This window comes from Macrosteles quadrilineatus, unplaced genomic scaffold, assembly GCF_028750875.1.
Source record: "Macrosteles quadrilineatus isolate MER2022 unplaced genomic scaffold, UCM_ALF_1.0 Scaffold_3__2_contigs__length_128488019, whole genome shotgun sequence".
In the NCBI taxonomy this organism is placed as follows: Eukaryota; Metazoa; Arthropoda; class Insecta; order Hemiptera; family Cicadellidae; genus Macrosteles; species Macrosteles quadrilineatus.
This window is the reverse complement of record NW_026542596.1, coordinates 125846878-125863777: the sequence shown is the minus strand read 5'-3', so window position 1 is coordinate 125863777 and position 16900 is coordinate 125846878. Positions and strand designations below refer to the sequence as shown.

Sequence of the window (16900 nt, the reverse complement as noted above, 5' to 3'; positions counted from 1 at the left end):
TAACAAATACTACATTTTAAAGGCCTTCTACAGAATTTAGATGTATGTCCCTGAAATAGACATGTAAAACAAGCTTTTTTATCCAAAACAATTTGTCTCTTTTTACTAAAATCCATTTTCTTGGCCTGCAGGCAATCTGCACTTTTGTGAGCTTCTGAACAGAATATACAATTTAACTCTTTTGACTTGTTAGTCAAGCAAGATGCTGAAGGAATATTGTTTGATGTTTTATCAATATTACTTCTAGGGCTTACCCTCTTACTCGTACCGTAACCAGTCTTAGCCAAAACAATTCTTTATTCACCTTCAACTTCTGATTTGATGAACTGCCGCAATCTCTTCAATGTCTGCTCTTCTGTTTCTGATGATTCTTTATTTTCTCCATCTGAAGACAAACTGCATCTCTGCCAAGCTCTAAGAAGATCATCTGGTAAGCAGGACTCTACTAAAGGCAACAAAACACAAGCACATTTATCTGTTGTTACCTCTAAGCTTTCCAAGGCTCGTAGTTGACATTCTAATTTGTCGTAAAACTGCATCAGAGACAAACTATGTTCTGTGTTTTTCAGTACCAAAGCTAGCAGCTCCCTAACATATACTTGTACTAGAAGTCCGTCCCGCCCAAATCTACCTTTAAGTTCCTCTAGAGCCTTAGGATAATTATCTGCTGTTGGTGGAAAACTCTTTACTACTTCATATGCTCTAGACCTAGGAATCATACTTTGTAACAAGTATTGGAACTTTTCTGCAGCATTTAGGGTCGGTTCCCTATCTATTGTTTGAAAAAGACTCCAGAAATGTAGCCAGTCCTTCGGATCTCCACCAAATTTGATCAATTCTACTTTTGGAAGTCTTACTGTGTTGTGCTTAGGTACTAAAGTGCTGTTGTTACTTACAGAATCGCCGAGAGAACGAGCTTCATCTTCTAATCTGTTACTTACTCGCAACTTGTATTTAATTAATCCATAAGCCTTCTTGTATTCATCCTGTTTTGCTAGTTCAGCTTCAATTTCTTCATCAGGTCGTTCTACAAGCATTAGATTCAATACTTCTTTATCAATTTCTTCCAACTCATTGTATCTTTGTTCTAATACGTCATAAAGAGCATTAGCTTCATCTAATTCTTCTTGACAAACTTCATTGAACTTCGATACTGATCTACTAAATGTTGTTCTCAATGCCTTCCTTCTTTTTAACAAGGCTTCCATGGTTCAAATAAAATCTATACTTTTCCAACAAATAACTTACTTCCACCAATGCCAACACGTTGGACGCCACAATGTTACGAATAGACTGACAAAAAAATGTGAGTACTTAGTGAAAGTAGTGACAATAATTTATTTGAACCATTTTACTACCATCTTCAATATAAATCAACATAAAACTCAACTCTTTTGTTTACAATCTCTCCTTTAAATTAATAACATGTGTTTTAATTATTAGTAAGCATACAATATTAACATTGACCACAGCTGGCAATTTAAAACCAGTAAGTTTAACCATTGACTATAGGTTAAACCAACACAGCATATATAACATATATAGTCGAAGACTGTTTATTGCGTATAGAGGAAATAGAGTTCTGGTAAGCCCAGATAACTACTCGGTCGAGTGGTCACTTGGTTTCATAGACCATCGTCCACTGGGGAGGGAGGGCATGAATTAAAGGGGGGCAGGGGTACGACGGAAGGGGGGCAGGGGTACGACGGAAGGGGGGCAGTTTTATACGTCTGGCGCTGGACAACGCGATTGACACTAAACCTGAAACTCTGCAAATGCGGGGCAATAAAGTGGCGTTTCGATTCAGGTGATTTTGTGATAGTTGTTAATTGGGAGATATCCATGTGGTGTCGTAAACTTTGTATGTATTATCGTACTGAATTTACGCTAATAATGAAGGTTCAGTGTAAGTATTTCACAACAAATTTTGAATATTTTTCAAGTTTTTATTTTGTACTTTTTGAAGGGGTGATTAGAAAATCTAATCGAACGTGGAATATGCAGAAGGTTAAATGAGAGCAACATGAGTTTAAGGGGTAAGTATGAAATAATTACACATAGTTAAAGAATATTTATTCCAAGCTATAAGTATGCAGCTTGACTTCTCTCTTGCACGTAAATATTAAAAAAATATTGTTAGTGATAATTTTGCAATGGTTAACGTTATTTTTAGTTTTTAAGAATGTTTTTGCAGTGGTACAGAAAACGTAGCATCTTTGGTAGGTTTATCTTTAGTAGAATTGTTGTTCTTACTTTATTTAGGATAATCTCTTAATTTTGTGTTGTAAAGACGATTACACGCAAATGTGAACTAGAAATAATCCAACAATTACACGTTACAATATCAAAAGTTTCAAATTTATTACTTAACATGTTCATGAATCATATTTATAAGTTGAATAGTGTCTGACTACAGAATTAAGATAGTCCTGTACTTAGTTTCCTTCGGCAATCGTTACTTACAATTCAGAACCAACTGTATGCACCAAGTTACCTTTTACATAACATTCCATTATAATGGTTGATTATCAAACAATGCAGTGTAATGCAGGATGTGTTTAACCATGGACGAGCCACATTGGGACTCCACTGATTGAACCCGTCCCTGAAGACCAGCCTATCAGCTGTCTGACAGCTCTGCATGTGTGTGAGTAGACCTAATATATGTATTTATCAGAGTATCGTAGAATATACAGGGTTAGTAAAAAGTGTGGAGACCTCCTGTTATTTTTTTAACGGCCCATACTAGAAAAACTAAACTCGGCATACCTTTATGGCATGTTATGAAGTACTTTTTGGGCATAACCGTCACTTGGTGTACTTCCCCAAAATGGGGGATTTTGGGGGAAACTCAAAAATTTCAAATACAAAGACCTATCGAGTGACCCCTCATTTTGAAGGTCCTGGTAAAAGAAAACCAAAAACGCAAACTAGAGGTCTTTATCTCAATCCAGTAAAAAATGGCAGCCAATTGAAATTCTCAGAAGTTGAATTTAACTTGCAGCTTCCCAAGTCTGGAGACCCCCTGTAAATTTGGTAGCGGCTCACACTAGGAAAACTAAACTCTACACAGCTTTTTCTCATTTTATGAAGTACTTTATAAGCCTAATAGCCACTTGCTTACCAAACCAAAAATGGGGGATTTTGGGGGAAACTCAAAAATTTTAAATGATAAGTCCCATCAAGTGAACCCTCATTTTGAAGGTCTTGGTAAAAGAAAACTAACAACGCAAACTAGAGGTTTCTATCTCAATCCAGTAAAAAATGGAAGCTGATTGAAATCTTTAGAAATCGGAAATAACTTGCAATTTTATATTCAATTGGCTGCCATATTTTACTGTGTTAAGATAGAGACCTATAGTTTGCGTTGTTAGTTTTCTTTTACCAGGACCTTCAAAATGAGGGGTCACTTGATGGGGCTTATCATTTAAAAGTTTTGAGTTTCCCCCAAAATCCCCCATTTTGGGTTTGGGAACTTATGAGAATTTCAATTGGCTGCCACTTTTGTACTGCACTGAGATAGAGACCTCTAGTTTGCGTTGTTGGTTTTCTTTTACCAGGACCTTCAAAATGATGGGTCACTCGATGGGTCTTTGTGTTTGAAATTTTTTAGTTTCCCCCAAAATCCCCCATTTTGGGGATGAACACCAAGTGGCGGTTATGCCCAAAAAGTACTTCATAACATGCCATAATGGTGTGCCGAGTTTAGTTTTTCTAGTATGGGCCGTTAAAAAATAACAGGTGGTCTCCACACTTTTTACTAACCCTGTATGTTGTTTATTCATCATACTGTTAATACTGTTCAATGAAATGGCGACAATACTAAGCAGGTTTTTTAAGCCAAGTATGATACTATGTAGATAAAGTAAAAAAATAATGTGCTTCAACGCTCAAAACAGCTGTGGTTTATGTATTCACAAGACTTCTACTGGAAATCCATACTAATTGAATACACTTAAATAAAGTGTTTAATCCCTTTGCTTTGTGTTTAATATTCAAGATGATATTTCACAAGGAAATGGAAATATTTTATAAAAAAAGCTGTAGACCTTTATTTTGTACTAGTTAATCAAAACCACGTAAGTGTGTACACTGCATAGGATCCACGATGGTAACACATTCTATACAGATCCTTTGTTAAATATCGACTTAATATTCTCTGCCAAAACAATATAACATCATAGTTGTTGTGGCCTTGTGTGTGCACGCGTATTTTGTTTAAGTTTTATAATTGAAAAAGGTTGCTTCATTTGAAAAGATTTATTTTACAAACTATAATTGATTGATAAAAAATTTGTAATGTTGTTGGTGACTTATTTAACACTCTAATTATTACTCATAACATATGATAGATATTTACTTATTGCCAACATAGAATATTGAATAATTATGAAACATGTGGTTGGTATACTATAATAGTAATCAAACAAAATACCTTGAGTAGCTTTATACAATTATTCTTAACAGCTATGTTATTTGTGGTACTCTTTTAGACATGTCTTATCACGACTGACAAAAAAACAAGATATCATCACTTTCTCCGTACAAACTAATCTAAATAATAATAACTACCAGTAAAAACTAGTTTAAAAACCTATAGATATTTTTCTCTAGTAGCCAAGAATAGCCAATGATACTTAACATTATAATTTTACTCCAATATATATTCTGTGCTATAAGTAACTCATTAATCTCATTGCTTTAGACTGTTGTACTGCATGGAAAATGAGTTTAAAAGAAATATCTTGAAGGCTTTGATATTAGAAACACCAGCTGATTTTCAGAACCATAGCTCTACAGCTGAGTGGCTACAGTGCTTGACTAGTAATTAGAACGTCATCGGCTAGTGAGAAGATTTTCGATGGTTAAAAACTGGAGTCTGTCTTAAATTAATGGGCTTTTAACTTGTGGTAAACCAGCTGATCTTAGAAATTAGCAAAGCTCTCATCTCATTCATTTAAAAACAATTTCTCTTATCTTCGCCTTTATAATTCATACCCTTATGAATAAAAAAATAAAAAATCCATTACCGTATTTCATATATACATTACGTAAATAATACATTGTACTTGTTCACAGCCAAACGGACTTTTCCAAATCACTAAATGCAAAGCACGTGCTGCACCTCAACCTAATGTCGGTCAGCATGCCAAGATACGTCAGCAGCTGTGGTTGAAGTACAATACACAGGAAATTGGACAGACTTGGGCAGATTAGAGTCTTGAGGTCAGCCTTTCAGTGAACCTCGTTCACGGCTTATGGCTTATGGCCCCTTCTCGCCGGACCTTTTATACCAAGCGTTCCAATGAAATCGGATTATTTCAACACAAAGGCATAATTTTGTAATAACTCTTTCAATAAAACGTTTGACGAAGATTAAACTTTGTTAATGATTATTGGTTTGCTTGGGTTGAGTAATTTCATTCGAAATTTAGACTACAATCAAGTAAAAAAAAATTATAGTAAATATAAGTGCTTGCTTTGTACAGTAGTAGGTTACAGTGGTATTATCATATCAAAGTTTATAATACAAAATGTGGGGATAGCAATTAAGTTAACAAAACGCGCGTTTAAATACACAAATCAAGATACATTAGTCCAGTAAAATACACATCAGTTTCAATGTTGTTTTTATTCAAGTTTTAATATCTTAAGGCTTGTAATACTTAAACTACTGTTTATACAATATAAATATGTTTATGTATGTTTATTATGTTACATACAATTTTGTAATAAAAATCAATCAATCAACAGCTAGTCACAATAATTGTGTTCGTATTTTAAACTGAATATTAGTGCTTTGGTTGTAGAAGGAGTGAGACGACGTAGAAGATTTTTTACTGATTATTGCGAATATCAAATTCACATTCCTACTTTCAATCAAGAAGTTTGGAGTTTTTAAAACTAAAGTATTGAGTCAGACTTGTATTTATTTTTCTTGATTGGTGAACTCCCTGACCTGCAGGCACCGGTACTTAATTAGTAAAATAACTATTGTAAAAATTACACACTCAGCTTTCTCTTCTTCCAGATGAAATTCGATAACTCCACCATTGTACGATACGGTACTGAGTTATTTTCTAATCTTGGAAGTTACAACAAAGTATTCTAGAGTCAATTAATTAGCATTCTAGTCTCCAGGAATGTGTAAGAGCAGTAAGAGCACCTCCTGCAGAGAAGGCAGAAGACCACATGACCGAGTGAAATACACCCATGACACATGTCAAAGTCTCACTTATTTACAACGCTCCACTTGGCTTTATAAGCGGGGCTTGTAGAAACAATGGGCCACGCGACAAGGCAAAAACTCACCTTTGTCTCACAAACTGTCAAATCGGGAACCTTGATGGTGTGGGTGCGCGGTGTAGGACAAACGAACACTAAACACATGTGGGCGTCTAGGTGTAGAGTATGAAGTTGCTTGGACGAATATGAAAATATATGGATGAATAAGAGATCAGATGGATCCGTGGTCTTTTGGTGAGGACTGTAACGTAAATGATTAAACAAGTTTGTCATAGTTTTGGCATCAAACGTATAAAACGAAATGTTGATGAAAAGAAATGTTTCGTGGATTTTGAACAGACCGTCGCCAGAAGACCATATACAAGTTTTTTACCATGATAGCTTATTCATAAAGATAACTGGCTCATAAATTATTTGACTATTGAGTGTAAAGATTTATGGACTTTAATTAGGAAATTAGGAATGTGGCTGGCCATCGAATGTGAGATCAGATAGTTGCATATAGATTGGAGTGATTAAAATTAAGAGAGAATTTTATTGGACGAGAGGTACGAATCTTTTATATAACGAAATGTGGATCATGAACACTTACGATTTGTTGATGTTGGATTAGAAGATATGTGGACGTTGAAAATGTATACATATATGTAAACTTTGACAGGATTTCAAATTTGTTTGTGGTTTTACAAATAGAGACATATTTCCTTTAAATATTAAAAGAACTGAAAGTCAAACAGTAAAATTTAGAACTTTAGATATGAAGTAATAAATAAACTAAACTATCGCATTTTACAAAATCAGACGAATATGGTGTCAAAATTCAGATTTTTTATAAAAGGCGATTGGACGCATGAAGTTAATAGTTTTTAATTATTTTTGGAATAACTTGCGCAAAAGGGTCGAACATGAGATTTTCAATCGTCTTAACGTATACAACACACAACAACAACAAATAGTTTCTGGAAAACTTGTTTCTCATTTTCAGCGACTCTATTTCCATCCAGATTAGGAGGTTTCAAAAATCAACGCAATCCACTATATAGGATATCTCGTCAGTTGGATACAGTATCCCCATTCTGTATATTATACTGTCCAGAGACTTGCCAGGTCCCACACCCAACATTAGCTCACCTGATTATGTTTTGAGTTGAATTAATGTTATACAATGTGGTTTGAAGTCCAAATCAGCTAAAATGTCTTTAATGAAGTGTTATTTCTACCTGTTCAACTACAACATCATTGAATTAATATGCTTTCATAGATGTTACATAGTTTTCTATTCCTAATTTTCTTGAAGGCGTATTTTTTGATCGATTACCGTATATCAAAATCATTTAAAGTATTAAAGTTTTTTACAAGGAACCATAATCACTGAATAACACATCATCATGCGAGATAGGAAACCTTTTTTTTATCTTTATCTACACATTTTTCTTTATTTCAAAATTGTTTAAAGCCAGACTATTTTCTTTGTGGACAACAGGTTTTGATGCAACTAATGAATCTTAAATTTGTAGTAGTGTAGGACTGAGGATTAAAAATATTTTTACTAAAGTATACAACTTTGGATTTGCTGCCAATTAGCTCAATTACCAGCACAGAGAATACCTTTTAGCCGATCAGATGAATGTCCAGACAAATTAGTTAAAGACAAAACGAAAAAAGAAACTCCAGAGTTAAGCCAATTAGAAATGTTTTTAAAAATCTTTAATAAATGTTGCCCATGTATATATGTTTGTTCTGTCCGTTTAAATATCATTAATTTGGGGTTGATTTTACATTGGTCCTAATTTAATAGTGTTTAACAAAAACCATGGTTGTACAGTACAACACATTACAAGCCAGCCTTTATATGTCAAACGGTATATAACAGCCTAATGAACATAATACTGGCCAGACACTATTCAAGTGAAAACACAAAACCCAAACAAAAGCACCCTCTGGATTGTCCTTTCGCCACAACTTTCTCAAACAGGAAGAAAGTATTTTGCGGAAATGGGAAACGGGGCTACTTTTACCTTTGTTGAGGCCCAAATCGGGTCAGTAGTGTTGTAAATTTGTCTCAGCACAGTAGGGGAAGTAGACTGTGATTAGTTATGGAGATAAGAGTGAAACCTTGGAGTTACTGGAGAAAGCCAAAAGGTAGCCAGAGGTAGGTCTCTGCGGGGGATCGAACCTGTAGGCTTGTGGTGCGAAGGCTGTAATTGTCCGTGTTCGAGGAACCGCAGACGATCAACAACTTATTGATGTCTTGGTTTGCACCCTTAGGTTTAAACAGGGCGTTAATAGATTCAGTCTAAACTAGTGGAACCCCGTCGAAATCGACGGTTAATCTTGAGGTTTTATGTAAATTCAGCTAACTGCGATGGATAGAGTGAAGTCATTAAAATCTTAGTTAAATGAAGGGAAGATAAGCAATAATAAGTATGACGATTGTGTTCCCTAAAAAACGTGATTGATGAATTCGTTTAACACAATATTTCCTACCTTTTTATCGGCTTTAGGTTGCCCAAAAGGTTTTTTAAGAGTCTTATAATTGTTTGTTCATGAGTTTGTTTCATACCAAAGCCACTTTCACTATATGGGAGAATGAGTGCATATAATTAGTCTATCATGTTACGGAAAGAGTCAATATTTATTACTAACCACTAATTCCATCTGCTTTCAGAAAATCATTCAGATCGTATCCGGATTTATAAGTAATATTCATCTTTGGTCATAAAAATACAGAATTCTATCAGCATATTAAATCAGTTTTTTTTTTGTTTGATAAAAGTATTTGATTCTCCAGAAAGCAGTAACATTCTTACTTCGATGTCAGCAATTTTAATTCCTTCTCTTGCCACATCGACCCATGTATTTAGTCATCCTGTTCTTACTTGATAATTCATTAACTTATGGGGTAGTTTTGCCTTGGCCATATAGATCACATAAAGCTGTGCATGTATTTCATGGATTGGAATGAACCATAACTGTAGGAAATTTTATCACAAATCTTGAACATTTGCGGAACCAAATCCATAACCTAGTCCAGCCTTGGTAACAAATTATGCAAATGTGATGAAATGTGATGACACTGTTGTGTTTCCGAATGTTTTGTATGTAGTGAGGTTTAGATGCGTTGTTCGACCTAGCTACATGTGTACATCAAAGTAAAAACGGTGTACACAATTTTTTTAAATACCTGAATTGACATTAGTTCACCTACTTTACCAAAACCATAGACTCCGTAGTTAGTCTATTCCAAAACTTGAACACAGCTCTCATTCGTAACGTACTCATCTATGACACAATTTTCAACCCGATTATCAAAAACTTTTATACCAATAAATAAATCTCAGGTGTTCTTTCTTGAATTTAAAAATAAATGGTGATCGAAAGTAGGAAAAAAAAGGTAAGTGCCGACCTTACAATATGCTAACCCGATAAGGAATAGTTATATGTTCCTTTGAAATTGATATGTCACACTTATTTCATTTAATTTAAAATGTTCTAAGAGCAATAAAGCATAAATTTTTGAACAAAACATTTAAAACGTATCATAAATTCATCATTTTGTTGAAACTATAAAAAACTTGCCATGCGGTGGAGAATCCATTTAAAATCATAAATAATAATGTAAACATTTAATTTTGACAGTTTCAGTAGACCTTTGAATACAATTTTAATATTAACAGCTGGTTCATTAAAAGTAGTGTAAAATTATCCATATGGTCGAAATGTAAACAAAATTGCAGAGTGAACTTTAAATCCCAAGGAAATATACCTCGTTTCTATTTTGAGGGCTCACCTACAGACCAAGACCTTTCTTTAGACACCCCAACCAAGTTTCTACGCCCAGCCGTTCTCTCAAATTGGCTGTGACAAAAACCTCGTTTTCCTCCATAAGAATAACATGGGATGGGAATTTAAAGGCCACTGGGGCAGAGCCCCGAGGGAATTCTCCATGTTTCTCTTTTGATGGCTCATCTACAGACCAGGACCTTTCTTGAGACACCTCTACCGAGTTTCTACGCCCAGCCGTTCTCTCAAAATAGCTGTCACAAAGAAAAACAGTTTCAAATTAATATATAGATATATGCCTATTTCAATAATATTTCTTCTAGTTTTTTTTTTACAAGTGCTGTAATGTGTTTGTCTCTTTTGGTCTTGGTTTGCCATAGTGTTTTTGTCTGCAGCAGTTTTGGAATGTTAGTTATCAATCTGAACACACCACTGTCATTTTCCCTCCTTGCCTTAGAGCAAGTACTACTTTAATTTTGTATTTCATTGTTTTACTTTTTGACATTTGTTTTGAATAGATTGTTTGAAGTTTTAGGTGCCATTATTAGTTCTAAAATATCAATGTATGTTGTATAGCTATAAATTTGTAAAATATATACTTTTCTATAATTGATTAAATAAATGCCAACATTCCGTTGATAAGGACTTGATCCAATTCATTCTCCCATCGAATGTCAAGCAGAAGATGTACGTTACGGAATCGTTGTTCTAAAATTACTAATGTCTGTTGTTTTTCCCATACAAAGTTTGTACGGTATTTCACAGTTACGTGGTCATGTATACCTACGACATATACTTACTCGTTAATTCGATGGTAAAGTTGTAATAAATTATATTCATAGCTTGGATTTATTAACATTATCAAATTGACTTCATAAATAGGATTCTAAACTAACTAAACTCACGAGGAACTCATCAAAATCCATACAAAACTTGTTTATTGAAACAAGTACAGGGACTCCGATTTTCTTTCGTTGTCACATTATAAGTAAAGCAACAATGAATGAACAGCGGTACTTATTACATCAGTCAAACTATGCAATTTTGAAATGAAATGAAATGAAATGAAAAAGTGCTTTATTAACAAAAAAATAAACTGCATAAATACATATGAACTTATAACTAAACATAATCTTCTGCATAACAACAACAAAATTACTAAAAACAGCACATTACAGCAATGGTCATAAGACCGTCTGCCGGGTTGACAACATTTTATTTTATACAACTAAAAATGTGAAATATTTGTAATAAGCTGTAATATGTATATTGTTTTGCTGCTAGACATTGAATTCTAAAACCAAATCCCACCTATACTTCCAAGCCTCTTAAAGAAAATTTGCCAGCGAACGCCAATCCTTACCATTAAGAAAATTTATAAACTCTGAGCGAGTTAAAACAGGTTTCAATAGCCATTTATTTCTAATTTGTGTTAAAATTGGACAACGAGCAACAAAATGATAAGTGTCCTCATTCTCATTTAGATTACACAAAGAACATATAAAATTAGCGTCTGTCATCCAAGGTTTAAAATTTAAGGAAATAGTCTCTGTCCTTACTTTGAATACCCATCGTCTAACAATATCAGGAACGTTATCTGATAGATATCCATTATCTCCAAGGTCAAGATTCAGTGAAGCATAAGTTGTGTGGTATCGTGAGGCCAACTATGCAACTATGCAATTTTAGTAAACATTGTACCTGAGGCTTGTAACACTGCTATTTTGATGTATAAACCTATTTTAAAAATAATTATTCTTGTGCAAACACCCAGAGATTGTTTGGACCACATTCCATACTTGGTCGATATTGCGCTGTTCCAGATTGAAAAAAAAAAACAATAAGGAACTGGGCAAAATTATTTAGGATAACAGCTAAAACCATAAAAATAATCGGTGGGTGCCGCATAACTCTTTGTACACCAGCAAATGTTGAAATAGTGTAAGTCACTGTAACTTAAAGTCCTAAGAGCTACAAGAATGCTTTTGTGAATGAAAAAGAATGTCAAGTGGGACATGGACGTCACTTAAAGGATTTTTTTTCCAATAAATGAAAAAAATACTTTGTTAAGTTAAAATGTCAAAAGATAAGCTGTTTTTTTCATGTGCTATTTATATTTGTATAGGATGATAAATAGTATTGAATTTGTACTATTTATAATTTGGGGCACTTTCTTTGCCTCACCCTCTACAATATACATAATCTAGCGAGTCTTCACGACCAACAGTTGCAGAAGAAACATAGGGAAATAAAGACCAAATCCGACCCTAGCGTGCGTGCGGCAAACTGAACAGCTGGTACAGAAATAGTGCCATTCCATTAAGCCCCTACATAATGGATATTTTGACTCGAGCCACGCTTTATACCTTAGAGACGATGCAGAGCACATTTTATTGCGCGCGGCAAACCAAAATGATGGCACTTTCCGCACCGCGATCCCGTCCCGGACGTCTGGAGCACGCTCAATTCATAAACACATCCAAGCGGCTCATTAGAATCACAATTTGTGCGTTCCATTGTCCTCGGGTATTTTGGTTTCCCTCCATGTTTAAAAATAAAAGATTAATTAAAAATAAACCTGAGTTTGTTTTGACTTTGTGGGGTTTGGTTACAAGTTTAAAAGCTCTGCGGTCGGCCCAAAAGTTCCCGTTCGACGCTGTTTTGATCGGAATGCTTTTCTAGGGAATTTTATCGTTTATTGTTTTGTTTGGTCAGACGAAATAGTTTACGAAAACTTTAACCTTTTGAAGTCTTTAGTATACTGTAGTTCCCTAAATATAACATGATTATCCTGAATAAGTATCGGATTCAGAAATACATATAATTCAACCATAATCTATCATTGACCACAGAAGCACCTCGTTAGAAAGCTTCACGTTAAACATTATAACAACATAAGACCATTATGTTACTCTACTGTCTTGGTTATTGGATAAAACCTTGTTATGCGAAATGGATTTTCAAATGGTTGTCGAAGAATTAACAAGGAAAACTACATCTCCATTTAAACATTAGTTATATGTCTAAACCTAAGGTGAATTAGAAAATTACATATTTTTTTAATCTTGAAAAAGGATAGCTAGTATGATTACTTGATTAGTTAATAAATGGGTAGTTTAAAAGCCTGCAAAACTTGTTTACATTCTTCTTCCAATGCACGACGCTTGGATTGCTTAAGGTAACGTGAGGTAACTGAACCGTGAATTTGAATTATTGGACTGTCTAATATATATTGTTTACAATTTTGTCCAAATATTAGTTAGTCAAAATCATACATCTTTTATACTTTACATACAATTACATTTTGTAATGATTATTAGGCCTACAGTCTATTTGTTTTTGCGTTTGGTGGACACAACTACCCAGTGAGACTAGAGCAACTCGACTTTTTAATATAAATATTGATTTTTCTGATCGGGGTGAAATAAAATATTACAATTATGGAGCCATGTAAACATGTAGGTATTAAAGACAATTCATATTTGGTTAGGTTTAACACATGCCATAGCCATATTATTATTAGGCCTACAGTATTATATCCTGCAACAATGATTTAGAGATATAAAAATACCCCCGCCGCAGCAAACCTGCCGTCTAAGCGAATTTCCATTTGGCCGAATTGATTTTCAATTGATCTATTAAAATATCATTAGGTTTAACGAGTACCTAGGTTTGCTGCTACAAGGAAACTAATAAAGTAGTGTGTTTTTAGTAAAATATTGATAGCTTACTATAAAATAAATAAATTTGCCAAGTTTGATCAAAATATATCCATAAACAAGCAAACTACAACATTTTACAATATTCTCCATAAGAATAACATGGGAATTTTAAATTTACCATTTTTTTTAGTTTTCTCCGTAACCAATAACCGTACAAAAACACTTTGATATACTGAATTGTTTGTTTTTTTAAGCTCTTTAAGAAGGTTTAGAGAAAAATTGGGAAATTTTGTGTTTTGAGGGTAAAAAGTGAGAAAAACCAATTTTTACCCCATAAAACCCCCCATAAAACCCTGTTCCCATGGTCCGATCATGCTGGATCGCGAACTCATTCAAGTTTATCCCGCCTTACACCTTCAAACCAAATTTCATCAAAATCGGATAAAAATTACTCAAGTTATCGTGTTCACGGACACATATATCTTCTAATATATAAAATTCTCGTGTCACAGTGTTTGTCTGCAAACTCCTCCGGAACGACTTCACCGATCGTTATGAAATTTGGTGTGTAAATTCTGTAGGTATGCGAATCGGACGTAAACTATTTCCCGTTTCGAAATTCTTAAAAGGGCTCCGCCCCAGTGGCTCTGGAGTTTCCCATGTTAACCTTATGAGAAATGGAATTAATGAATCTTAACAGCTGTTTCAATTAAACAAGTTGGTTCTGTTCTATGATGTTCAATAGCATTAAAGTTACAAGGATTACCAACAGGGTGCAGCACTATTATTTCTTTTACATTTATGACAACAGCTAATTTGCAACCAAAAGGTGAGTGAGCGTAGCGAACGAACTTCAACCTGGAGGCGAGTTAGCGTAGCGAACGAGCTAACCTGATGGCAAGTGAGCGCAGCGAACGAGCTCCAACCTAAAGGTGAGTGAGCGTAGCGAACGAGCTCCAACCCAAAGGTGAGTGAGCGTAGCGAACGAACTTCAACCAGGACGTGATTGAGCGATGCGAACGAGATCATCTTGAAAATTAAACGTAACGGTACTTTCTTTCCATCGGTCTGTCTTAGGGGAAACCTATAACTTAGGCGATACGAAGTTCGCCGGGTCAGCTAGTATATATATATATATATATATATATAAATCTATATACATATCTATATATATATATATATATATACACACATATAAAAATTTTAACGAATGGTGTTTTTGGCCTCTGGGGACATTAAAATGAAAAAGTAAATCGGTCCCGGGCCTAAGTCTTACCATGAGACCTACGGTAATAGCTACTTCCCTATAGGGAAATTCGCTAAAATACGATTCCGACACACGAGAATCAACAGAATGCTTGTTTAAAACAAATGCAGTAGTATGAGTTAACAATGAATGTTGAGTAAATGAGATGATAGCTTTGTTGGGTTAGGTTAGGTATCAGCTGGTCAGCATTTACGCCCAATGATGGAGGAACGGCCGGGTCTAGTTTTAAACCATTAAAAAGATTTTGAATTTTTTCAGGATCAAAACGGCAACCTTGGTTATTAGTTGACAGCTATATCCACTTAGCTACTATCATTTATTTATAATTTAATTATAATCTTAACATTGTTAGTTTGTCAACAAAATCCGAGTGTTCCAAACCCTTCTCTAACAAGTATTTCTCTTTACTTACAACCCTGTTCCGGACACCCTCGTAATGAACTCCAGACAAAAGCTTGGACTTTTAGCTGCTACGAGTCTTTAGTAGTTAATGGAGGAAGGCTACCGTGGTGCTACCAGGAACAAGCAACAACCAGAGCAAACAACAATCAGCAACCAGCAGACAACAGACAACAACACCAGGGGTGGTCCTTACAATGGGGATGGATTTACAGTGGGGCTCTTCTAATGAACGAGTAAACGAGAGACAAAAACTTACTGGGGCGTGAGGGCTTCACGCTTTAACTCGGGGGTAAAAAGTGTCCAGGTTTGTTTGAGGAAATGGTTCTTATTGGGTAAAAAATTAAAATCATGTAATCCATTTTAGTAATACTAATTAGACAAGCCTGTGCATGAACATAAACAGGTGTATGGAATCGATAATACTATAGATAAAACATACTTGCTTGGTATATTTCTTATCCGATGGATAAGCTGAAGACAATTTTATTGTTACTTTTGTCTGGTGCACTGTAGAGGTCGTAGAGGGGAGCGAGCTGGCGTAGTGGTTAGAGTGTAAAACTTCAGTCCCTGAGGTCCCGGGTTCGATCCCCGCCAAGTCACCAATGGATTTTATCTAAGTGATAACGGCGCAACCCCTAGGTCTAGCCTGAAGTAATGTGAAAAACAATCCCAGGCTCCTGCTTAGCATCCTAGGACAAAAAAATAAACTGTAGAGGTCGTGTTTTTGTTTACAATTCGTTTCTCTATATATCAGTCATATAAAACCTCATGAAAAAAACTTATCATAAACTTATAAACTATCTTATGATAAACAATAACTCGTCCCCTAGTTATATAAGCAAACAGTAAAGCACAAATCATGATATCAATCACAAAAATAGAAACTAAATTTCGTCTACAGTAGCGAACAGTGACACGGGACATAAACTAGAGACGAAAAACGAAGTTCAAAATTTACAATGGGATGTAAAGTCTACTTGTGTTAATTTTTCTACGATAATACATAGCAGATATACATAATACAATATTTATGTATAACTGTTTATGTATCGTTCATGTCATAAACATAAAAAGTTGTTGACAAAAAACGTAAATTCATGCAATCATGCACTTTTAATGAAGATTCATCTTTGCAACTAGGTTCAGATAGGACGGTACACAAAAGTCACACAGATTTATGTTTGCGTGTTGATAACACTCTTCAAATGGGTAAAAAACAGCCAATTTCCTAAAATAGTATAGAAAATGTGAAAGATAAGCCAGCTATTGTCCAGTCCCTGTTATCAGATGGACGGACGGCGTCGGGACGGCGACGCGGGCGGGCAAGCGTCGCGCCTTGACGTCATGGTGTGGAGATGATATCTACAACTTAGAAACTTTTGGACATCGAGTAGTGTGTTGAAAACTCCAAAATATCTGAGTGATTTGTTCACAAAATGTACTTTAAGTTCATTTCTATTAAAATACCTTACTAATATGATAAAGGTTGTACCGTTAACTGTGAAACAATTACTAAAACAGTGTAGGCCTAGTGTTTATC

At 34.8% G+C, this 16900-nt stretch overlaps 1 protein-coding gene across 1 annotated transcript; it reads right to left on the bottom strand.

Moving 5' to 3' along the window:
• Positions 1-296: 296 nt before the first annotated feature.
• Positions 297-1208, bottom strand: LOC128989536 (uncharacterized). Its single transcript, XM_054411433.1, has one exon. The coding sequence runs from the start codon at positions 1206-1208 to the stop codon at positions 297-299; it is 912 nt and encodes a 303-aa protein (XP_054267408.1).
• Positions 1209-16900: the final 15692 nt, after the last annotated feature.